The 25,377-nt window shown below is 36.2% G+C and overlaps 1 protein-coding gene across 1 annotated transcript; it reads left to right on the top strand.

Annotated features, from left to right (window-relative positions):
* The first annotated feature begins 1,569 nt into the window (after nucleotides 1–1,569).
* Nucleotides 1,570–24,822, top strand: UFL1 (UFM1 specific ligase 1). The gene is made up of 19 exons (XM_065834465.2): nucleotides 1,570–1,688; nucleotides 2,462–2,607; nucleotides 3,665–3,693; nucleotides 4,453–4,550; nucleotides 5,302–5,416; nucleotides 6,987–7,117; nucleotides 7,778–7,836; nucleotides 11,342–11,488; nucleotides 12,598–12,773; nucleotides 13,570–13,749; nucleotides 14,116–14,236; nucleotides 16,806–16,928; nucleotides 17,914–18,034; nucleotides 19,036–19,199; nucleotides 20,330–20,460; nucleotides 20,606–20,686; nucleotides 21,405–21,490; nucleotides 21,875–22,055; nucleotides 22,733–24,822. Exons 1-19 carry the CDS (start codon nucleotides 1,612–1,614, stop codon nucleotides 22,943–22,945), a joined length of 2,379 nt encoding a protein of 792 aa, XP_065690537.2. The 5' UTR covers nucleotides 1,570–1,611; the 3' UTR covers nucleotides 22,946–24,822.
* The last annotated feature ends 555 nt before the right edge of the window (nucleotides 24,823–25,377 follow it).

Below are 25,377 nucleotides of genomic sequence, written 5' to 3'. Positions count from 1 at the left end.
CATTTCACTTTTGGATCTTAACTACAATGCCCAATTTGGCCAGCCCTAAGAGAGTTTCAGATTTTACGTGGAATTCTCTATGGCCTATAGACTATGTTCATAATGAAAGCATTTGAGATACATTTAAGTTAGGTAGGAGGAATCCAGTTCTAAGTTCCCAGTCCTTTTTCCTGATGTTCCCTATGATAGCCTGTTTCCCTGTAATCTTCATAAAATCAGCCCCCACAACTGCTAGCACGTTTTTTTCCTCCCCTTCCAATACACTGTTCATTCCACCTAAATAATGATGTATAAATCAAGGCTAAGGAATCTTCCTTGCTGTGTTCTTTGGCAATGAAGAAAAAGACACACTAAGTGCATAATCAGTTAACTCGTCTTAGACATTTTTTTAGGAAGAGCTGAACAACAATTTGAGGAGCCTGTCTCACTGTCTATGAAGGGCTCTCCGACTAGACCTCAACAGCTGACTTCAGATGCCCAAGCTAAATGAATTCTGCCCCTCGTTTCTCATCACAAAGAAAATGACCAGTAAAACTGAAGCCACATACTTATCCCACTGTAAACACGCTGTTATAATTTACTATGCCAGCATTTTGAAAAGTATTTGTCCACACTATTTAAACTGCACCCAGCATTACACAAACTGCACCATAGACATTTTCCTGTAACCTTTGGTAGGCAGAGAAAACAGTGTCAGTGAAAACAGTCACTGTGCAGGACCCGTGTCCACACAGAGGATTCTACCAGCAAGAAATATGTCAGGACCAGGACACAGCCTCCACAGCACTGACCCACAGGCCTTACTGCTGACAAGTCAGTCTCACAGAGTGGTTGAGGTTGGAAGCGACATCTGGAGATCATCTAGTCCAACCCCCCTGCTAAAGCAGGTTTACCCAGAGCAGATCCCACAGGAATGTGTCCAGGCAGGTTTTGAATGTCTCCAGAGGAGACTCCACAACCTCCCTGGGCAGCCTGCTCCAGTGCTCTGCCACCCTCAAAGTCAAGAAGTTTCTCCTCATATTTAGGTGGAAACTCCTATGCTTCAATCTCATCTAATTGCAGAAAAAGGCCTTTAAAACTGCATGGCTGCACTCTGATAAATACAGTTAAATAAATTCAGCTCACGCCACCACCGTGTAATAGTAGCACCACTAAATGACAACAGTATGTACCTCCTACTCCACTTCTAGTCTGAATTTAATTTCAGTTTTCAGTAACATCAGCTTCCAGTATTGCTCATAGTTCCAGGAATAAGCTCAGCTTACACCTTAGACTGTGTTTTAGCCCTCACCCTGACAGAAAAGTTCCCTCACGCTGGCAGCACAGCACAACGGGTGAAGGGTGGGGGTTGAAGGTCGCTGCCCAGGCCTGAGCTGGGGACACCTGCATCCCTGTGAGCCCTGGGGGGGGCACGTGGGGAAACACCCTTTTCCAATTCTCTCTTCTTGTTTTGTTTTCAAAATTCCCACGGCTGCGGCGAGCCCCGGCAGCACAGGGGCGGCTCCCGTCCGACAGGCGGCGCTTGCGGGCGGCGGCCGCGGCGAGGATGTTTGTCCCCGCGCGCTGCCCGTAGCGCGCCCGGCAGGGCTGACGTGTAGCGGCGCTTCGGCCATGGCGGCCGCCTGGGAGGAGATTCGGCGCCTGGCGGCCGATTTCCAGCGGGCGCAGTTTGCCGAGGTGGCTCACAGGTGAGCAGGGCGGCGCCGGTACCCGCCGCGGCTTCCGCAGCCCCGCGCCAGCCGCTGCGGACCCGCCTGTTGGTGCCCTCTCCCCGAGCCGGGACCAGCCCTGCCCCCCACTACCGCGGGCCGTGCCGCGGCCCTCGGTCGTGCCAGGCCCGGGGGGTTCAGCCAGGCCCTGTCCCTCTGCTGCCCCTCGTTGCGTGGCGCTGGCCGGTGTGTCAGTGCATCTGGGGTCCCCAGAGAGTGTATGGGGGTGCATGAAAGTGCCTGGGTGTATAGTCACCGTTCAGATCAAGCTGCTATACGCTGGCTCCAGTGCTGTTTGTTTCTTTGTTTTGTTCCATATGTGTTGTTGAGCACTTGAGGTTGTTGCCCAGAACTTCTTTTTGTTAAAAAAAAAAAAAAAAAAGACCAACAAAAAACACCACGTAAAATAAAGAAGTACAGAAGGATCAGGGACACAAATTTTGTAAGCACAACCATTCCTAAATTCAGAGGCAGGTGCATTCTTAGAGCAAAAGGGGCTGACAACTGTTTAGAAGAAGAGTAAAAGTCATTTTAGAGAGATGACCCACATAAGCAAAGCCATATGGATGATTCAGGGGGCAATGAGAAAAGTAGGATCCTGAAATTATTATTTTGTTGCTAAAGATATTTACACAGAACAGCAAGTAATTTTCATTGTATTTCCTGTGTTTATTAGTTTGAAACATCAATTTGAAGATCATTTTAGCAAGTACTTGTTTAGAATAACTGATTATTGTGTATGCTGTTCATAGATTGTCAGAACGGAACTGTATAGAAATTGTGAGTAAACTGATTGCAGAAAAGCAATTGGAAGTAGTGCACACGCTTGATGGAAAAGAGTATGTCACTCCAGCACAGATTAGTAAAGAGATCCGGGATGAGCTTCAAGTTTGTGGTGGTAAGTGTGGCATTTGCTTTCTTTTTCTGGATTTCGAAGTTAATATTGAGGACTACAGAAAGAATTTAAGTTTTCTTCAGTGCCCTTAATCTTGCAAAAAGACTGAGCTTGCTTGCTATTGCTTCATCTACACATGAATTCATATGCTATCATTTTATTTTCAGATCTCTCTATTAAGCTTTTTGATAAGCATGTGAAGATATGCTATGTGGTTCATATTTACCCATGCAGAATTTCTGAGGTAGAAGTGGTCTCAATCCTTTTGAAGGAAATTTGTCATTTTAGTATGCTTAAGTATCTTGCTCAGATGTTTGGCCTTAACTCAGAATTTCAAAATCATTCTCCTTTCACATCATTAATTATAATAATATTTTAAAATTGTTATTGACAGGTCTTTTATTGTACCAGTATGAAGAGCCATTAGCTTTCTAAAATCTGACTTAGATATATAAGGAAGCAAGTATGGTTCAAACTGCCTTTTGTAAATGGTTTTAGTAAGAAGACAGTATATTGAACTTTTAGTTATATTTAACAGTGAATTTCATGGCATCGTATGTTTTGGAAAATTAACTTCCTTGCTGTGTTCATACAGACTAGTCATTTTATTATGATTACCACAAGTATGCTTCAGTTTGTGTTATACCATTGTATATCATATCAGTATGATAGCTTGAAATGAATTTAAAGTTGCTGCATTTTGTTAGTAGCATTGTGCAAAAGTAGAAAGTTTTTGCAATCTTTTTTTAATACTCATGGACAAGTGGTCGAATCCAGATCAGTATCAAGGCAAAAACTAATTGGGAGGGAGTTTGAAGAATGATTTTTCCTTCTATAGTTTCTGTATTGGATTGTCTGCAAGGCCGTAGGGTAGAAAAATACGGGGTTTCTTGCGCTGACTACCTGTGATTTCTGTAATTTGACAATATATAAAGCTGAAGTTGGTTTACGATACAAAGAAGTAATGAAGAAGTATTTTGTACACAATGCACTATACTATATTCTAAATCTGTTCAAACATGTTTTATATACTAAAAGTGTATTTGTACTTTTTTTGAAGGTCGAATAAACATTGTTGACTTACAACAGGTAACTTTTTAGTAATAAAAAACTATATACTTCTTTCTTTCCTTCACCATGTATATTGTAAATATGGAGTCCATGAGCTATACTCCAGCTAAGTTATCTATTTAAAAGAGACCAGTGTTTATGATGAGCTGGTAGCTCATGTCAGAGTACTGTCCATTACTTAATCTGTCCATTTACTGCTTTACGGAAAGCTTCTCTCTGCTGAATGATGATCTAGGACCTCTGCAGTCGCCACTAAAATATACAGATTTTCTTTATGAAGTATTTCTTTGTAAACTAAGGAAAACAGAAAATAAATATGTTTTCCATTTAAATTAAAAGCTGCAGGAGCATGCATAATTAACTTTGCATGCTTCTTTGGATCTTCCCTCTTCTTTCATTTATCTCTTGTCTCCACTAATCTTTATCCTCCAGTAGTCTTCCTCTGTGACTAATGTTCCCTTCTGGCTTGAGGAAAATTACTTGGAATCAGAAAACCTTTCTGAAACACAATTTAGTATTTTCTGCTCTTAGCTTTTTGGAATTTTTTACCATATATGTTTCTTTTAACCTTGTCACATTTGCAGAGAGCTTTTTCGTCCTAAAGCATCGCTGTTTTATTCCAAAGCACAGATTAACTGCCTACCTATGCAATAGTAGAAAAAAAATAAAAGCAGCTTTCCTCAAGGCATAAGAATGTGTAATTATAATATCTTTATGTTTGAGGATTAATTTAAATTTAAAGTCCCAATAGTAGGTTTCATTGGGTTTTTTTTTTAGGTAATAAATGTGGACCTTCTGCACATTGAAAACAGAGCTAACGACATTGTTAAATCTGAAAAAACTATTCAGCTTGTACTGGGACAGCTTATAAATGAGTAAGTACTTTGAGGAACAATATGTATAATTGACATCTCTCTTGTTTTTTAAAATGCAGACTAAAACTGGAGAGTGAGGCCTCTCAGCAGAGCATCCAGTGAATCTGTGGGGCAAAGGCCTTGCTGAATGTCTCAGCCCAGTATCCTGCACTTAAGAGGCTTCATTTCTTACCCAGTGTCTCTGTGTACAGTTGCCAGATCTCACCTGCTCTGTGGCTTTACTATCTGCCTCAGCTATTGACAAACATCATTTTTTCCCACCTCTTGCTTTACCTCACAAACCCAAGATGTATGAACAAGTTATTTCATGGTATTCAGCACACTAAAGGCCACTGAAGTAATACTCTTATGGGGTTGTCTCTGTTACTGATTGTGCTGCAAGATTTATTCTTGGCAGAGAATGTGAATTTCCTGGCTCTCTTGAAATAATTAAGACCTATCTAAAGCACTTTTCTAAGTCTCATTGACATATAATGTTTTCCTGTTCCTGCTTTTTGACAGCTTAATACAAGCAGATAAATGGCCAATTTTATTACTAGCTACCTGGTTAGCAGGCTTTAAAAAAAAACCCCACATTTTCACTGGCATTGTTCTCCTTTATGAATTTAAAATAACTGTACATTTACTTTTGCAAAGATGCAACAGAAAGAGGCATAGTGCCAGGTCAGTTAGTAATTCAGCATGTAGCTAACAGGTTGATCTTGAATTTGTCACTTAATGTGTTGGGTTTTTTTTCTTATTTTTAAATAAGGACTTACCTGGATCAATTAGCAGAAGAAATAAATGATAAACTACAGGAAACGGGCCAGGTGACAATATCGGAACTCTGCAAGGCATATGACCTTCCAGGAGACTTCCTGATACAGGTGATGCAAGCCACCCACCTAGCAAATGTAGAAGTGTGTTCACCTTCTTTTGTCATCTTTGCAATATCCATGGCTTTAATTGTGATGTGCTGCTTGTCATTCTAAGCTGACAAGTCTTAGATCCCTAAAGGCTGCATTATAATGGCTATTCGCAGATTGAGGTCGATGTTTGGCTTTTCACTTTTGGGCAAAATTTCTTCAGAATCTGTATGACTTTTAGGAACAGGTTAGGATTAGGAATGTTAGGAACAGGTTAGATTAGTGGAAGATTGTGAAGGGGTTTCGTTAGAAGGAGATATGTTGTTGAATTAGTCAGGCCCAAAGGAATCTCAAGGCCACTTCGAGAAGCTGAGAACAGAATCTGCTGTGAGAAAGAGGGGCGTTTCTTCATTAACAGGGCCTCAGCATGGCGTGAGTCGTCAGACCTATCATCGGTGGGGCTCCAGCATGTGGACTGCCCATGATACTCATTTAGCGAATCCATGCTTGGAGCGTGGATTCGTGATTAGAGAATAGTTGCATATATAAGGAGACATGTTTCTGTAACAAATGGCTTTGGCGTGATTCACATTGAATCGGAGTGCTGAGTCCTTTGTCGTTCCAACAGAAGATCTGAAAACAACTTTGAAATATTAGAGAGAAGATGTAGCAATAATTTCATCAGTCTCATTAGCTACCCAGGAAGCAGAAATACAATGGTAGAGACCTTTCATTTTATTCAGAAAAGGTAATATAATCATTAATTTCTAGAAATCAAAGCCAGACATTGAGAGTAGAAACAAAAAACTATGTACCTTTGTTAGGGACTATTGTAGTGTTTAAAAAAATTAGAGAGAATTATCTTATTGTTGACCTTCTGTCAAGGTTGGATTTTGTTCTGAAGATATTTTTTTCAAAGGGTAATCCTGTGGGGTGTGTTAGGTGAACAATCAAATTTGGTACCGCAGACAATTTTATTGACTCTCAGTTTGTGAACAGATTTCCTGTAATATTTGCTGCATAATCAGCTTCTACAAAAAAAGAAAATTACATACAAATATTATTACATGGTTTCTCTTTGTTTCCTGGGCAATATTTCCTGAGTTTAGTTCACTTTGCAAGGATGCACATTTATAAACCATTTACACCTCTTCCTTTTGTGTTTATTGTTGCTAATTTTTGTCTTGACTGTTTAAAAAAAATGGATAGTGAATTCCTCTGCCACTGTTTCATATTAAATTAATACAAAGATTAAATCTTAGTTTTCATTGAGCATTTCCAAACCATACTTATTTCTTTTGCAGTTTTCTTTCATAATTAGACACAGATATATCTGATAAAACTGACAATTGTTAGGAAAGCTGAATTCTCTGATACTTCAAGTGTGGGCCATGATGGTACCAACTTGCATTAGTAAGACGCATTCTCAGTATACCTAAATATTAGTTTTCACTTGTAGTCCTCATTTCTGAATATTTTGTCTGTCCTAGCAAAACTAATTTGCTGATCTGCTAATACATTTTTTTAAATTAATTTTTGTTTAATATTTTAAATCTACAATTTTAGCAGTCATCCCAGCTTTTATTTACAGGCATTATCCAGGCGTTTGGGTAGAATTATTCATGGACAACTTGACCAGGAAAACCGTGGCGTGATTTTTACAGAAGCATTTGTGTCCCGCCATCGAGCACGCATTCGTGGTCTCTTCACTGCGATTACTCGGTAAATTGTGACACCTGCAACCACATATTAAAATATTTTTACATAGGTCTTTCTTGACTAAATTCACTCGTGAATTAGGAAGAAAATAAAGACCTCTGAATTGATTTCTTTAAGTGTAGTTCAGTTCCTGGGCTGAAATATCTAGTTATATTAAACTCACTTTTTTAAAATCGGGACCTTCTATTGGAAAGGAGAACAACAAAAGTGTTAACAGTACAATATATAACATCCTTTCATTTTTTGGCTGAAGAAAATGTTAATCAGCAGTTCCTGTATTTGTTTGGAGAATATGTCTTCAGTGTCATTCCACTTCTCCCCAGTCAATTACATATTGAAGTCTACCCACTGCATGTGATTACAGAGAATTTTTTCTTACTAAATCAACAATACTCAATGTCAATTTGTATGAAGAAAAAAACTTGGGACAGCAAAAGTTTCCTTATGATAATTATTGTAGCTTTGTTGTAAGATATTATTTCATAGTAATTAAAAATTAAAACTTCGTGAGGAGTGTTAAACATCAGTGTAGCACCACAGGACTAAGATATTATGTAGTTTTGTCAGTCTGGAGTAACCTCTTATTTCTATATTCTCCAGATCAATTTCAGATCATTAACTTCGTTGTTATGTTGTTTGGTTGTTTGTTTGTTTTTCCCCAAGGCCTACACCTGTGAGTAACTTGATCACTCGGTATGGATTTCAAGAACATTTACTTTACTGTGAGTTTCATTCAGACTGGTTTGTATTTTTATTAGTAAAATCATAGATTCTTCATTACTAGAAGTATGCTTTCAAATAAGTATTTTAGTGTGTAGCCTTAATTCTGAAATAAAGAACAGTATGTTTCTCTCTAGTGTATAGAGTGTTAAACCTTTTGTGCTATACATAACTGAAGAGATGGTCTCTGTATCTAAAGCAATGAAAGCATATGTTGATGAAATGCCTCTGGAGGCAGAATGATGCAAGAAGTACAGTACTCATTTTGTCATCTGTTTCGTTACTTGCCCTTAGCTACTGGCAGTATTATCTGTGAAGCACACAAAAGGGGACAGATTTTATGTATCCAAATGGCATTAACGGCTCTGGATTTTATTTATTGATTTGCTCTGTGATAGCAGAGGCAGAGCTTTTATTATGCTCCTGGTTAAATGTCTTTATATGTTGAGAGAGAAAGCATATCCCTAAACTGTTTGCTTTTATTTTCTGCAGTTGCTTTTTAAAATAGAAATACATAAATAGTTCCTATCCAACTGCTGCGACTTGTTGGCAATACTTAATTGTTTGTCACTTCTAATGTTGCACCTTTTCTCTGAATCCCCTCTTCTCTGTCCAAAATGCTGCTTCAAGCATCATTAGTCTTGTATGCTGGCTGCACAAGTGCTGCTGGTCTTCAGAATCCTTTAGTGGTTTTTGATCTCTTCTCATCAAGTTAATATTTCTCTCTTGTTTGATCTGGTCTTTTTGCCTTCAGGGTATTGCACACTTTAGCTCCACTATAGTATCCTTCTGCTTCCCTTGTTCTTTGCAGCAAGCTTATTTGTTAAAAATGAAAATCTTAGCATTGAAGTAAAATCATATAAACACTCTACTTTCACATAAGCAATATAAGATTTCCTCTTTTTTTGGAATGTGTCATCCAGGTATTCATAGATTAAAATGAAAATCTACACAACAAATTTCAGTATGCAGTTACAGTCTTTTTCAAACAGGTCCTGCAAGTACTTGATCGTGTATTGCTCATGTACAATGTTAATGTGAATTGAAGTTCTAGTCACCAGTAATCATCACAATGGCTAATTGTGTTTCTAGTACTTTCTTCTTCTTGAGGTTTCTTTGGTTGGTTGGTTTTGTTTTGTTTTGTTTGGTTGGTTTTCCGAATTTGTTAATCTTTTTCTTTCATTTTCCTTACTGTGTTTCATTTGCTCTGCGGTTTCATAAGTTTCAAAGAGGTTTTTACTCACTGCCAAAGTGCGTTTGATTTTATTCTGTCTGTTATCCGAGATACCATTTCAATTCCACAAATGCTGAAAACTTGAAAAATGTGGTTTTTAGTTATGTTAGTTATACTCTTCGCTTTTTATGTTCATTATTAGCAGTGTGTTTTAAGGTGGTCTTTGTCGGTTTTGTGTCTCTTTTAGAAAAGAATGAAAGTTCAGTGTACTGTTTGTATAATTTACAAACAGCTAATTATTTAATCTACACTTCGTATTAGACAAGAGAAACAATAGTCTTTGGTTCTGCCAAATAGCTGGGCTGCTATTCATGCAAAGCTGATGTGAATTTATGATAGAAAATAAATAATTTTAGAAATGAGAAGCTGGTTAAGTTATACGCTGATTACAAAGCCAAATGAAAGCACAGACATTTTTCACTTCTAAATATTGTGTTGCTGACATAGCACAGACATGGAGGGATGCTTATTGTCTTGCCAGACTTTGACAGAGACCTAATAAGACACTACAAACTACTCAGTCACTTTTAAAAATACATGTGAGATTACACTAGTTCTGCAAAAGTTGTGTTTTCTTTTAAAACAAAAGACTATCAAGACCAGGAGTGTCAAATTCATTTTCACGGGGAACCACATCACCCTCGTGGCTGCCTTCAAGGGGCCGAATGTAATTTTAGGACTGTGTAAATGTAACTACTCCTGCTCCTGGTGAAAATTAGTTTGACACCCCTGATCTAGGCATAATTGTAGTAGGGGCTGTGAGACTCCTCTGAAAGCACCTTCTCTTCCCTGGAGTTTTAGAAATGGCACTTGAAATAATACAAAAATTAATTGTTATCTTCATTTCTCCCGCTTTGTCTAGAAAGACTCTGGTTTATTGCTAGTGCTCCACAATATGATTTAAAATACCTATAAAAGGTTTACTCTTTTTTCCAAAAACTTTGAATAAAAACCAGTTGAGATTGCAAACTGTATTGTCTGACGATTGTTTAAGTAGAATTGACTCTTATTTTCTAGTATAACTAAACTATTAGTAAGTATAAAAATATAATTTCATTTTCTGAATCTGTCTTATAAGTTCCATTTTGCATAAGGTGACTGAACCATGGAAGAACCTAATTTCTAGCTCTTAGATTACATAAAACTATATCTTCTTTGAATCAGTTTCTTCTTCGTTTTTTTCAGTGTAACTGCTGTTCAGCTTTGTTAGTGGCAGTCATGTTCAATAGCTGCTAGCTCATAGACATTTATCTACACCATGGGCATATCTGATTAAAAAAAAAAAAAAGTCATGATTTAAAATGTAGTATTTCTTCTGGAACCAGGTTTTCCTGTGTGAGCTAAATTTCCATATGCTGTACTAAGCATGTTGAATTGAGTACTCTTCGTATTTCATGAGTAAAGAGCCATACCATGTGATACCATTTAGTGTTTTGTTCCAGGGTAAAATCTGTCTTTTAGTTAAATAGAAATCGACACCAACTGAAGGTAGAAAAACCATTTAGCAAAGCTGTGGAAGTCAGCAGAGCTTGGCAGGTGATGTCACTGATTTTTTTTAATGTATCTAGTGACTTATGAAAACGCAAAAGCAGAAAAGGCAAATCGGATATTCCCGTGCACCTTTAATAGGTTGAAAATAAGTTACTTAGCATCGGGAAAGGCTTAGTACTTTGGTACTTCCAGTGACCAATTCATTCTTTGTCAGCAATATTTGTGCATTATTGGGAGGTTATTACTGGCAAGTGTGAACATTGTAGAGCATGAAGATGGTCACCAGTAGGAGGTGCTCACATTTATACAGCCTAGGTAGCAATTTTTCATGTGATTTTAGTGTGTTCAAATCTCTCTTTTTCCATTTTGATTATCACGCAAGCAGTGAATTCAAAAGAACATTATTAACAAAATGATCATATATTTTATTGTCTGGCCAAAGAAAGATTCTGTTATGACTACATTTTTTGAATTGTCCAGGTATATGTTCAATAAAAAGTGGTTTGACCCTGCCATTGTGGCTCTATCTTTTAGAACATTGTATGATTTCCGGAGCTTTTATCAAGACATTCTCAAAAGTGTTAAAAATTATTGATAGAACTCAGAAATGTTTCACTAGGGCAAGCACTTGTAGTTTTGTCTTCAGTTTCTTTTAATTAATAGGAAAAAGAACCAATAGGTGGGAAAAAAAGAAGGAAAAAAACAGGGAAAATAATTTCTATGTTTTGATTAATGCATATATCAAAGTGGAAAATGTTGCTTCATTTTTTTTCTTCTTGTAGCTGTGCTAGAAGAACTTGTTAACTCTGGTCGTCTAAAAGGCACCGTGGTTGGTGGGAGACAAGATAAGGCTGTGTTTGTTCCAGACATCTATGCTAGAACGCAGAGCAACTGGGTGGATTCATTTTTCAAGCAGAATGGTTACTTAGGTAATTAATCTTTAATCTTGTAGATAACATATCTTTCTAAAACAAGTTTAGGTAGTTGGTCACAGCCCAATATAGCTGGTGTCTAGAGTGAAACCTCACAAGAATAAGTGGAAATCAATACAATAGTTGTTACTTTGTCACAAAGAACCATATTTCAGCAGAGAGAACCATACTGCTAAACAGTAACTTTATTTCTCATAGTCAGAGTTACAAATACTAGTTTTATTACTGTTCTGAAAACATTTCTTAGCCGGCTTATTGTGGGCTTTTCTGATGATCATGTTTGACCCGTATGGTTGGCATTTCAGACCCAGAGTCCAGATTACAGTCACACCTTGTCTGTTAATAGTCCAGATAGCGAAGTGTACAGTACACAGGAAGAACCTTTTCCAAAGTAAGAACTGGAGTGGGTAGCACTAATGTCCTGATTTGAATCCAAACGAGTCTGTCTTACTTAAAGCTGAGTGATGCAGATGATGGTGTTTTAAAACAGGAGCTATGGGAAAATGTGGACCCTTATGGTCTTAAAAGACCAGTTCCTAAATATCAGTTAGTCTTGCAGTTTGAAAAGGTTCAGCATAAGTTACTGTAGTAGTATTAAGTGTTTCTGTAATCTTGCTTGACTGATACGGTATCTGTCGAAGTCTTTGAACTTTTTCAGAATGTCTAAGTATAAACTGCCAAACAGTAGAAAGGCTTTGCTTGTGAGGTATTGCATGGTACTCCAAGTATCTTGGAGTAACTTTTGAAAACAAAAGATTTTGACATTGTACGTATTGTAAATATTGTTCATGTTCTGCTAGAATACTTCAGAAAGGTACTTGCAAAGATAAACTTAATGGTATAAGAATCCGAAAAAAACCCCATTTTTTTCCAAAACTCAGACCGAAGTCATGTCCATGATTTATTCTTCATATTTCTATTAACTATGTTTAGATGTAGCTTGTACTGAACTAAGTTTTAGGTCAGCATCAGATTAAGGCTGCATTTACTTGTAGAAAAACTATATGTAATTCTTCATCTCCTGCTTTCAAAAAAAAGTTAACACATAAGTTCCTGTGTATATATGAAGGTACTTACATGTAAAAGACATCTAACTATTTTTATAGAATTTGATGCATTGTCCAGACTTGGCATCCCTGACCCAGCAGGCTACATTAAAAAAAGATACAAGTCCACACAACTCTTATTTCTAAGAGCAGCTTGTGTTGGTCAAGAAATTGTGGATCAAGTTGAAGCCTCTGTAGAAGAAGCCATCAGCTCTGGAAACTGGATAGATGTAGCAGTAAGCAATCCTTTCCATTGTTGTTGTTGTTATATTTATTTATTTTGTCTTATTTTTGTGTCAAATGATACCTTATAGAAACTACATATATGTATAATGGAAATTCCATATTGTCAAAGAAGAATATTCAGTTTAAGTAAAATAACAAGGAAAAAGGCATTATTTCACTTTAAGTTGGTCTGAACAAAAACAGATGAAGGACATAGCACAGAATCTCAGAATAGCTGGGGTTTGAAGGGACCTCTGGAGATCGTCTAGTCCAACACATCTGCTAAAGCAGGTTCACCCAGAGCAGATCACACAGGAATGTGTCCAGGTGGGTTTTGAATGTCTCCAGAGAATGAGGCTCTGTAACCACCCTGGGCAGCCTGTTCCAGTGCTCTGGCACCCTCAAAGCAGAGAAGTTTCTCCTCATGTTTAGATGGGACCTCCTATGCTTCAGTCTGTGCCTGTTACCCCTCATCCTATCGTTGGCACCACTGAAAGGAGTCTGGTCCCACCCTTGAGATATTTATAAGCATTGATAAGATCCCCGCTCAGCCTTGTTTTCTCCAGATACTTAAGACTAACTTTCAAAATCAGTGCTAATGTATTCTGCTAGAGAGCAAAATATTTCTGTGGGGTTTTTTTTGGAAACAAGTTTAAAACTCACGTGACAGTTTCAGTAGGCAGGGGAATATTAGCCATATGCAGAAGATATCAAATGAGGTGTCTGGATTCTTTATATCCACATACAAGTATGGCCATTCTAGAACCGATTATTTTATGTAAATTATTTTTGTTTTCTTTCCCCTAGACTCTTCTGCCCAGTTCATTGTCAGTAGAAGATGTTGGGATTTTGCTTCAGCAAGTGATGAGATCTTTAAACAAAAATTCTTCAGGTTTGGTCTTCAGTGACACCATTGTGGTCAGTGAGAAATTCCTAAGCAGCTGTGCTGACCTGTTCTCTGATATGATGCAACAGAAAGCTGAAAAGGTACATTTTTTTTTATTTGTCAAGGTGCAATATACATTGAGTGTTGGAGTATAGTTAACATTACTTTCTATTTGCTGTTACCATCTCCTTACATCTCATCTGAAATACATCTTGAGAAGAAGGGCAGAAAAAGTTTATATGTATAATCAGTGTAATTTAATATATATTCAGTTGCAGTCAGGGAACACCATCTTACAATATGATCAGATGCTGGATTTTGAAGTAAAGAATAAATGTATTTTCATGTGTTGGACTTGGAAAACATTTTGTTAGATTAGTATCCTTAAAAATGGCTTAAACGTTTTGTATGTTTCTTTTCTTGCTGTGTGTATCTTTTTGCTATTAAGTGCATATTCTTCATTTTAGGAAATGAAAAATAACCCTGTTAATTTAATCACTGAAGAAGATTTAAAGCAGGCTTCTGTTTTAGAGAATGCATTTGCTAATAAAAAAGACAAAAAGGATGAAAGAAGAAAAAAAGCAACAGGTAAGGCATCAATCGTTAGCTGAAGGAAAAAACAAACAAAACCCTTATGAGGCTTGTTTAGCCTTGGAAACATTCTAATGCAAAGTTATTATATTTTGTGGTCCACTAGTTGCCTCCAATCCATTGCTGAAGATGCTTAAGAAATAATACAACCACTTCTCAGTATTATACTGTAGATCTTGATGTATCTGAGATATGTCCATGAGAACTAATTTCAGATTAAGTTGCACAATGAAGACGAACTAAACCAGTATTAGCTTGAGGACCTCTGCACCCTTTTTTTATTACACTCTGTAGATACAGTCTTACTCTGCACTTTTCAGGGATCCAGGAAAATGAAAATATTTCTTAATGGTCTTGAGAACTTATTTCCAAAATCACTCTAAGTTGAGAAATGAGGTATTAAGATGGGGTTTTTTTGAGAATATTGTACATCTTTTCTGAGAATCCCATGCCAGACAATTTTCTGTTGTTTGCACACATAAAAGTTATTTGGAGATTCACACAATTTAGCATATATTCTGGGATAAATTCATCCCAAGCTCTTCTCTATTTGTGTGGTCGCTGTTTGGAATAGGTCTTACTCCAAGGACAAATAAAAATATGTGGGTTTGACCCTTTTGCGTCTTTCTGTTTTTTTAAACATTATTCAGATGAAAGACTGTATTTTTAGTCCCAAAAACTTTATGTGGCTCTGGTACTGCTACAGCACAGCTGAGCAGCCTATGGTGAATTCATGTACAGAGTTTCATGTACTACTGAAAGTAACAGAATTAGAGCACTGATGCATCTAGCTTAATTAAATATACTCATCTGAAAAATAAAACATTGTATTCTACTCTTGAAAAGGCCACAACTCAGTTAGTATGGAATCTAAACTTATTCAAGCCACAAGAGACAGCAGATTTTTCTAGGCCAAAGCTGAAGCAGAGAAGCTTAAACTTTAATTCAACTGTTCTAAATAGGATTACTTCAGTTTTGCAGCCTTCTGAGGAGTGAGACTCTACTGAGCATGTACCATGTGTCTAGGCACATTCATATCCGTGGGTAACCTGGGCTGCACCATCAACAGGTGCTACCCTGAAGTGTATTTTTTATGGACTGTTGGATGTCTTGCCTTAAAACAGTCAACATCACAGTTTAAGGATTAGATGTTGTTGTTGCATAATGGCAGAATGTGGCCACGTTGCACATCTTAAGGTCTGCCTGTGAGTATATCAATATGTACTGAGTAAGTTTAACTAGACATGGCATAGCGTTAATGCAGTCCATACAAATACGGATTCTGTCATGTATTGGATTAATGGAAATTTTCAAGATACATTTTGTATTGTCTATTTATAATAACATTTGCAATGGTCTGTTACAAACAAGTATCTGTAGAGGCATGCACTCTTGTAATCCTTTCTGTACATTGCAGTCTATGTATCCTGTTGTCATAAAATACTGCTTTTCTGGCAGTCATCTCTCCTGCTTTATCTCTCTCTGGATAAGATCTTGACTGCAGGTTGTAGCTTTTCCTGTATGGCTGGGGTTTTTTTCGTTTGGTTTGTTTGTTTTTTTTTTTTTTGAGAGATGACAAACTCAAAATGTCTCACAAGTACACCATCCACTGCTACTTGCAAGTGAGCTAGTTTGCTGTTCCTGCATACTAGTGCTTAAAAATCCATCTATAGCACATAACATGCAGTTTCCTCTGAGTAGTAGCATCTTGTCTTCATTGTTTCCTTTTCTTAAAAGATAGTACTGTTACATTATGTTACTTGAAATCTTGGACCTTATATTTAGATGGAAAAATAACTACTTTCTCAAGACTTGGTGCATGTGTAGAACCAATTATTCTGGACTTTAAATTTCTTTCAAGTGAAAAAAGAATGGAACAAGCCATGAAAAAGAGAACAAGCAGCAGAACAGCTTAACTTGTGGAGAGGGACTCTATTGCAAATTGTCTGCAGTGTGAATACATGGATAATGGGACCTGCGAAATAAGTAATTTGTTATATTTGTCAGAACTGGAACATCTCATTGCCTTATAGACATCTAGGATTAGTTGAAAAACAATTAGTGTTCTAGTTAATTGAATGCATGATTCCAAAAATATTTTGGAGAAATGCTTACTACATAGGATTCTTTCTGTGAAAGTTAGTGAAGTTATATTATCTGGAATAGTTTTGAGTAGCTCAGTTATTCAGAGTCACTGAATAAAAACACTTACTAAGATGTTATTTTCAGCTGACAGAAACTCACCCATTACATTATGGACACAGATACCTCATCTCTTTTCACCTGGAAAAAGAAAAAGCTATTTTTTCTAATGATATGTACATTTGATATGATTAGTATTTGTGTTTATTAATGACATGAACTTCAACAAAGCTTTGACTCAGTTGCTTTTTTGTCTTAAGAATTAAACTATGGCCCTAATATTGTAGTAAATGTATTTTAGGTTATGCTTAGAGTCAGGCTGTGTTTTTTTTAATTCAGAATTAACGAGTAATGCAAATAAATTACTATAATATTGTACACTTTTAAGTGCCAGAACTTTACTGTGCAAATAATTCTCCACCAGAGGGCAGTGGAAGCGTGAGAGGAGGAGGAGGTGGTAACGCTAGAGAGATCAAGATCAAGAAAACCAAGAAGAAAGGAAGAAAGGATGCTGACAGTGATGAAGAGTTGCAGGCAACTAGCACAGGTTTGTCATTTTATTTTGGGCACTGTCTACTCATACTGACATGTTTTTGTCACTTGCTTTTCCACGTCTCTGGTTTTCGCCATTGTATTGGTGAAGGCAAGTGAGATATCAAAGAATTTGAGAATATTGTTCTGTTAGAATTGTGCCAATGGATACGATATCGAAATGAATGGACATGCCATAATAACTTAGTCTTTAAAAAAGAAATTGAAGTGAAGGAAGTGAGAGCAGGTGGTTTGGTTTTTGTTTGATTTCTTATTTGATTTTATGCAGGAAATGCCTTAGACTTCAGGGCGAATGTTATACTAGTTTTCTTAACACCTGCTGAATAGTGTATGAGAAATGAAGAAGTTCTCATCCAGTTCCAAACTGTAATTACCTTAAATTAACACATCCTAGCAATGAAACAGTACATGGATGTTTTTCCTCATAATGATTAAAATATAGTCAAAATAAAGTTTTAATATTTTAAATAAGATTTATCTTGCTTAACTGAGACTTCTACTTAAGAGCTCTTTGCCTTTATAACTATTGACTTTGTGATGGAGAAAATTAGGTACTTTGAAGGCCCACTCTGTCTCGCTTGTGTTAAATGTGTATTACAGGATGAGTTTCAATGGTGCCCATTTCTCTACTGTTAGGAAAAGGAGCATGGATAGCTTCCTCAGAAGTTAGACTTTTAGCAAACAGTGGTTGCAAATAAAACAGTGTGAAATCTCTCACCAAAAATGTATGTCCTCATATGTTACTTAAGTTTTGTATTACAGAGAGTAACTTCTAAGTATTCAAAAGAGAAATTTTGTCAGTTTTTCGTTTGTGTAAAATTTAACTGTCGTGTGTAGCCATCCCTTTTTTTGCATTGTTTGTAATGCAATTGCATTGGAGGTTTGAACTTTGAGGCATTTCAGTGTCTCCTGTCACAGAGTAACTGCAGCAAAACTAAATATAATGTTTTCTCAATGAATGTCGCTCATGGCTGCTACAGGTAGGAATAAACAGCCGGAGTTCCCTTTCATGTCACAAGAGGAAATTCAGGATGTTTTAAAGACCCACATGCAGGATTGCCCCGAAGAGCTTATTACAGAACTTGCTGAACATCTAATAAGGTAATTTCAGTAATTCAGCTGGAGTTAGAAAGTCTGTGATTCATGTTAGATGGATCTTCTCTTCAATCTGTTTACTTGCTTAGAAAAAAATGTTTTGTTGTTGTTGGAAGTGAACCACAATATTCTTTTTCTGTACAGCTCTGTGTTACATACTTGCTTATGTATTAGAATGTCATGCTGACATGATAATGAGAAATAATGCTTCTGCTTAGCAGTAGGTGGTTCTGCGTCCTTTGTCAGCAGGCATATTTTCAGGTTCAAGGATGTATTTCCAGTGCCTTACGCTGATCCCTTTTGGGGTTTCACCAGTTCCTACTTCTGTACGGCCCTTGGTGTGATAATATGTGTTAATGTTCCCTGTCTTTTCTGGCTCTGCTGGTACCTGTGTGGACTGGCTAGTAAGCCAGGTCACCAAACTGATCTAAGCAAAGACAAATAACTTCTTTTAAAAGACATCCCATACAAGAAAGAGGCTGTGAATATGTGTGTTCAGGGCAAAAAGGAGATGATAGGACTGTAGGAGCCCAAGCTTGAATAAACTGGAGTGCAGTGGTCACTGCGTCTGTAGAAGGTCCTGTGCTATTTGAATGCAACTTAAATTTTCCCCTCTTCCAGCTCTCATTGATCTGAAATTTGTCTATAGACCCCGGCACAGTTTGTGAATAGTGTTACTTCTGGGAATCTTTTATCTTTCATCTTGTTCTCATTTAGGAGTCATTATGAGTTAAAATCTAGAGTTATGAGTTAAAACACATACCATGCAAACTGTAACCAATATTACTACTGCAACTACAAAAGTACATTTTAATTTCCTAGTGCTTTTTTTCTTATTTTAATTATTTGCTTTTTTATTTATCTCACTATTCTGTGGCATTCATGTCCCATTCATTTACTGTGTAATGAGACATCTTTCTCTGTTGCCAATATATTGGAAAAACTTTCTACAGTTTTATACTTTTCTTAATGTTCCATTTTTCTCCTTTCTTCTTCCCTGTTCTAAGACCTTTAACAAAAACTTATCAGGAAGTTGTGCGTTCTGTTTTTACATCTTCAACATCTTCCTCTGGAGCTAGCAGAAGACAGACTATGAAGGACTTGCAGGAGGAATTCTCAAACTTGTACAACAACATTCGGTTATTTGAAAAGGGAATAAAGCATTTCACAGGTACAATAAATATATACTTTAAAAAATGAATATGATTCCTCAAGGGTGTTGAATTTATTACAGAGTCTGCATTCAATCTCAAAGAAGATCAGCAGTTTAAAAAGGAAGACCTTAGAGTGTTTACACTGCGTAACACTGACCTTATGCTGGAGTGCATTGATCTGCACACAATGAAATACATTCTCTTTATTTCATGTCCATGGTCTGTCATATCTTCTGTCAAGATAATTGTGGGTTCCTCTCCTTCCTTCCAAAGTGTTTGCATCTCTTCACATTTTTTATTGTCTGGGGAAAAAGAAAGAAAGAAAAAAAAAAAAAAAAAACCAGTAGAATGGAAGGGGAAAAAAAAGAGGGAGGGAAATGTTAGTAAGCTTACTTCTTTCTGTCACCTGTGCCGCTAATGAAAGAGTTGAACTCTACGTGCTTCTAAGAAGCCCTTGAAAACCTCTTTTAGGTTTGAAACTGCAAGTAGCTGTGCCTTGACGGTAGATTTTCAAAAAGATGTAGATGAATTTTGCAGTGGGTTACTTTGTAAGATTTCTTTAGCTAACTGTATGTTGTGACAGAAAAGTACCATTAGGAAAATACTGTAGATATTTCCAAGATTCTCTGCTGTATTCAGCTTTCTTACAGATCTTTTCCTCCAGAAAACTTGTAACAAAAGCACACACTAGCAAAAAACTCCAATATTCCTATGTTTGGGAACAAATGGAGTTATTTCACGTTAGCCTCTGTTCTTGTACATGTACGCTGTAGCCTCCTTTTTCTAAAATTCTGTTTCAGTCTTATGTCATGTACCTGCTCTTCTTTTTAGCTGGTTGTCCTGTAGACTTTACCTGTACATACTTTTTACTTCTTGATGAATAGCAGTGTTTTTTTCATAAGTGGTTTGGGAGGATTGTACAGGGACTAGTTTACTACTCATACAGATACAACGTTGAAATACTACTGGTGCGCTTAAATGCACTTACAGACCTGAACGCTCACCTCTTTTACTGTAGAAAGTTCCATAAGCAACTGCATACTACTCATGGTTGATAGAGTCCAGAATTAAAGAACTGCTGTGGTAACTGTCATAGAAGTCAGATAACTATAGTAAGTTACTTTTAATCACTTATTTCTTTTGACAGATGAGACTCAGACTAACCTTGCCAAACATCTGTTGAAGACTGTCTGCACAGACATTACAAATCTTATTTTCAACTTCCTAGCGTCTGATTCAATGATGACAACAGAAAATCATTCTACTATGACAAGTGAGGTACACAGATAACACTTCTTTTTAGCAGTTTCAAGTAAATCAGTGATGTTTATTTAATATTTAATTATCTTGTGTTTAAATATGCCTACAGCTAAAATGGTAGGTAATTAGTAGTACAGATTATTTCCATTTTTGTTTTATACAGGTCCGGACTAAGATTTTAGGTAAATTGCCAGAAGATACCAAAGGTCCTTTAGCTAAACTACATACTTCTCTGAATGGCAAGGTAGAGTGATCCAAAAATCTTTGAGTTCAGATTTTCTGTTCTGCTGATACAATGCTAATAAGTAGCTGACATACATAATAGTACATAAGTGCTGCTGCTGTGAAACCTGAAGGCAAAGTAATCTTTTAAATTTGTGTAGGTCAGTGAAAGTAAGTGTATTTTCATATCTATGAATTTTAAGAGATGAAAAGGTGATCTTACATTTTGGTACTGATAGTCACCTAGCTCTTTGCTTCCAGATGAGAGAGAATCTGCAGTTTAAATTGGTTGATGTTTCTTGTATTTCATTCCTGAAGTTTCTGATTATTCTCCCATGTATTTCTTACCTGCTAAAATCCTGGATATTAAAAAAAAAAAAAACAAAACTTCAGATTGTGACAATATGAGTACAAAGGAAAGTAATTTACTAATTCTTCTATGCAAAAGGCCACACTGATATGATTCTTAAGAAAAAAAATATGTAAATAATTGTAGAACAGGTATTCCTCTATTTAATTCCATTTTTAAGACTAACGGATGAGTTTGTTTTAGTGTTTAAGTATATGAACTATTGAAACATGAATTAAGTTAATTTCTAATTAATACTTTTTATTTTCTTCCATAGTTTATTCCAAATATTTTTTTGCAGTCGACTGTTTATGTGATTAATTGTGAACAATAGTTAACCTTTTTTATAATCTGTTAATACAGATTAAATATTTATATAATTTTTTAATAGACTGTGGAAGATTTTCTTTCATGCCTTGATTCTGCAGTGGATATTTGTGGAATTATGGTGAAAAAAGGAGACAAAAAGAAGGAAAGGTACCTTAATTTCATTTATTCTATGTACAATATGTGAAATGTAGTTCTGTTGCTGCACAGATATCAGATGGTTAGTTTGGTAGCAGTCATACAGAATGTGTAAGTATGAAGCAGTCTTTCTTTCCAAACTCTTTAACTTAAGAAGACCAAAGCCAAGCAGCCCTAATTCCGTGAGGGAAAGAGGAGGAGAGGAGGGTTCCTATTTAGCTAATTTTAGCTGCTGCTTTTTTTTTTTAAATTAATGTGGAGTTTCACGTAAACAGCTGGTCAGTCAGAGGAGAAAATTAAGATTAATTTAAGTTAGGTATGTTTTAGAGTCTGTTATCAACTACTGTAAGACAGAACAAGAAACATATTTTTATATAACGTATTCTTGTTCCTCAGACAAGTCCTATTTCAGCATAGACAAGCTCTGATTGAACAGCTAAAAGTCACAGAAGATCCAGCTCTTGTTCTGCACCTGACATCAGTACTGTTATTTCAGTTTGCAACCCACTGTATGCTCCATGCACCAGGAAGATCAGTACCACAGATCATTAGTTTCCTAAGCAGCAAGATCCCAGAGGTATTCCTTTCTAGCTTTTTAAGGGGAAAGTACCTTTTTTATAAGACAACATAAAAGTTGTGCTGCACGATCTGCCGCCTTTGTGTTTCATGTCTAATCGTTATTTTATGGACATAATATGATTTCTCTGGTGTGTATTGTATTTCAAACCTATCATTTCAGGCATCTGTCTTCAGTGGCTTTTAATAAAATTAAAAATCCATCTGTTATTAGTAATGCAGCTTTTACCCTTTATCCATAGAGGCAGCTGTGTATTGGGGGTATGTTGTAAGGTAATTCTCGTAACTGAAATTTTTTACACTCTTTTACCTCCCAGCTAGAGCACGGTTGCTTTTTAAACTTCCTAATTCAGTTTTAAAGAAATATGTACCTCTTCAAAAATAAAGATATTGAAATTCTGTATTATAATCTGCCAAAACTGATGTTTACTAACTGCATTGCTTTCCTGCTTCAGTGGTTAATTTTCCTATTCTTGCAAGATGGATGCACTTTCATTTTTCTGCTTATTTGATTGTCTCTCAGAATTTAGATTACAAAATACTTCAATGGAAATATTTATGTATCACTAACCCTCTTTAGACAAGAAAGGGAGAATACTTTTTTAAAAATTTTATCTTTAATTAAAGATCTATATACCTTCTCTGTAACATTGACATTCCTTTGTTTTTCTCCCTCAGGATCAGCATTCTCTGTTAGTCAAATACCAGGGATTAGTAGTGAAACAATTGATCAGCCAGACTAAGAAAACTGAACAGGGAGACAGCAACACAACAGATAACGTGGAAGAAAAGGAAGGAGCAGATACCATTCGAAAAGAGCTCCAGGAAATCACTGCCTCTGTCAAGGATCTTGTTCTCAGACCTAGGAAATCTTCTGTAACAGAGGAATAAAATTATTATTCAGTGTATCCTCATCCATGATACAGTCAGAATTATTTTTTTTTTATCCTGAAGGGAAGGATAGCAGAAAATGCTTGACAGACCTTAAAATTTGGCTTTTCACAATTGCACATCACAACCAGGGAACACAGTTGTTGTGTGATTGGTGGCAAATGGAGTTTTGTTATGTACTACTACAGTGTACGTGCAGAACACATTAAATGTAGATGTCATGGAGCACAATTGCAAACACTTTAGGTATGAAATTGGTGGGTTGTAATAGCCATCTTCATGTGAGGCCTCAAGAAATGGTTATTCTTCAAATAACAAAGTATTCTGTTCCATACATGCACAGGCTTATGGTTTTACTTTTCTGATTTGGATTTATAGTGATCTGAGGATTGCATATGACTGTATATAAGCTTGTATATCTTCATTTCAAAGAGTAGTTTTGAAACATACACTGATACCTAATAGTATACCAGTGAGAGGCCATCTTTGCTTTTTAATATCATTAGTGGATGTTTTCAGCCTCTGTTCACTGAATCACAACAGTAAAAACATTGAGTACAAGTGTATATTGCTGAACTTAAGGGAAGTGACCCAGTACTAATGTGAGTTTCTGAATGTACTGAGAGCTTATGAAAATCAGCAGACACATGCTATTATTGTGTTCTCTTAATGTCCATAATGGCGGTTCATTTAAAACTTGTAATCAAGACAGAGGAGGTGATACCCTTTTGCACTGGTAATTTGGGAGTGGATAAATACTGTTTCACCTGCTGTGTTTGATGTCCTGTATGTTCATTCAGCGCACTTGTTTAGTTCTTAGTCCAGTTCCCACAGCAGTTAGAAGTGCTTACATTCCGTCAGCTCCTTGAGAGAACTTCTGGTATTCTGTTTATCCTGAGTTTCTTGAAAAGAATTTAGTTTATGATCTTTCTGCATAAACTTTATAGACTGAAATATTGGCTAAAGTATTTCCTGCAAGTTTTTTACCAGCCTTCTTTTACAGGTCTTCAGGAAAGTGGAAAAATGTGTGAAGTAGAGTTCTGCCACTGTTAATGACATAATTATTGTATGTCAAATATAACTTCTAACTTATTTTTCATACAGTATATACAAATGTACTTCTAACTATTTTTGCAAATAATTTTCAAAACTGAAATATTTTAATTGTATTACTTCAGTAATGCCCATTTATTTCATGTGTGTGATTTCAGATTTTTCCACAAAAATTAAATTTGAATAGTAAGACAAGAAATGGAGTTCTTTTCACTAAAAATGTCATTCACCCATTCTTTCCGAAATTCTTTGATGCTGAAAGAAGGTAAATACTCTGCAAGCCCTATGCTGTTCAAATATTTCTGTTTTCCAACAGTTCACATATTCTGCAAGCTTAATCACAAATTTACACAAGCCTGCAGTTCCAACAAATGAAAGTTGAAGAGGCCAAGTACAGAAGCTCAGTAACAGATTAGCCAAGGTTAAGTTAATTTTGGTAAGATAAAAAAAGGAGTTTTATACATATGTAAAAGGCAGTGATGTTTAATAGTGTTCACATTAATGCTGGTCGTTTACCAACTGTAAGGCAAAACAGTTTGCAAGTTGGAAGGCAGAAGCAAAGGTAGTTGGTTTTGTAGCTGAAAATAAAGAACAATGAGGAGTAAGAGCTTAAAAATATTCAGGCTGTTTAACTTTGTTAAAGAAAGTTTGCATACAGGGAATATGTTTGATTTCTTGTTATTTAGCCAGAATAATGAAGTCCCTATACTGAATGTAAACATTTTTATATGACACTGAGCTATTTTGTAAATAATACTCCATATGACATTCTGTATGCAAATATGAAATTATTTTAATAACATTAAATGATGAAGTATTTAAAATGCGTTCTGTTGACAACCAATGGTTGATTGTCTTGCAACTCACTGCTTTGTAACAGCAATTTGATTTTTGTTTGATTTCTCAGGGTTTTTTTTAATACTGTTTTATGCTGGAATAATAATGAACTTACTATAAAATTTACTATATCATATGCTGGACTTGCTATATTGTAGCCAATGTTAAGGATAAAAAAAAAATACTTTCTTCAAAGTAGATGCAATGGAAACACTAAAATGCCGATACATCTGCTGGCTACTAATAGAATTCAAGGAGAAACTGGTTGGAAAACCTTCACAGATATTTTTGTTGTCTCTTACATGTGGAAAATCAGTCTTTAGTTTATGAAGTGTTTTGAAAGAAGAAGAATATCCATGATTTCCTGAATATTTTGCTAATTCTTGGATTTTCTCCTTTCCCTGGGAGGAATATATGCAGGAGGAAGAGTAATCTTGTAGAAATCAGAGGTTCATTGCACAAAACAAAAATTCCCTTTGGAATATCTGGGAAAATGAAAGGCAAAAGTATACATATTATTAATAACACTTTTACTATGGTTT

This window comes from Patagioenas fasciata, chromosome 3, assembly GCF_037038585.1.
Source record: "Patagioenas fasciata isolate bPatFas1 chromosome 3, bPatFas1.hap1, whole genome shotgun sequence".
Classification (NCBI taxonomy): domain Eukaryota; kingdom Metazoa; phylum Chordata; class Aves; order Columbiformes; family Columbidae; genus Patagioenas; species Patagioenas fasciata.
Note: the sequence above shows the minus strand (reverse complement) of the source record. Positions and strands in the feature narration are given on the sequence as shown.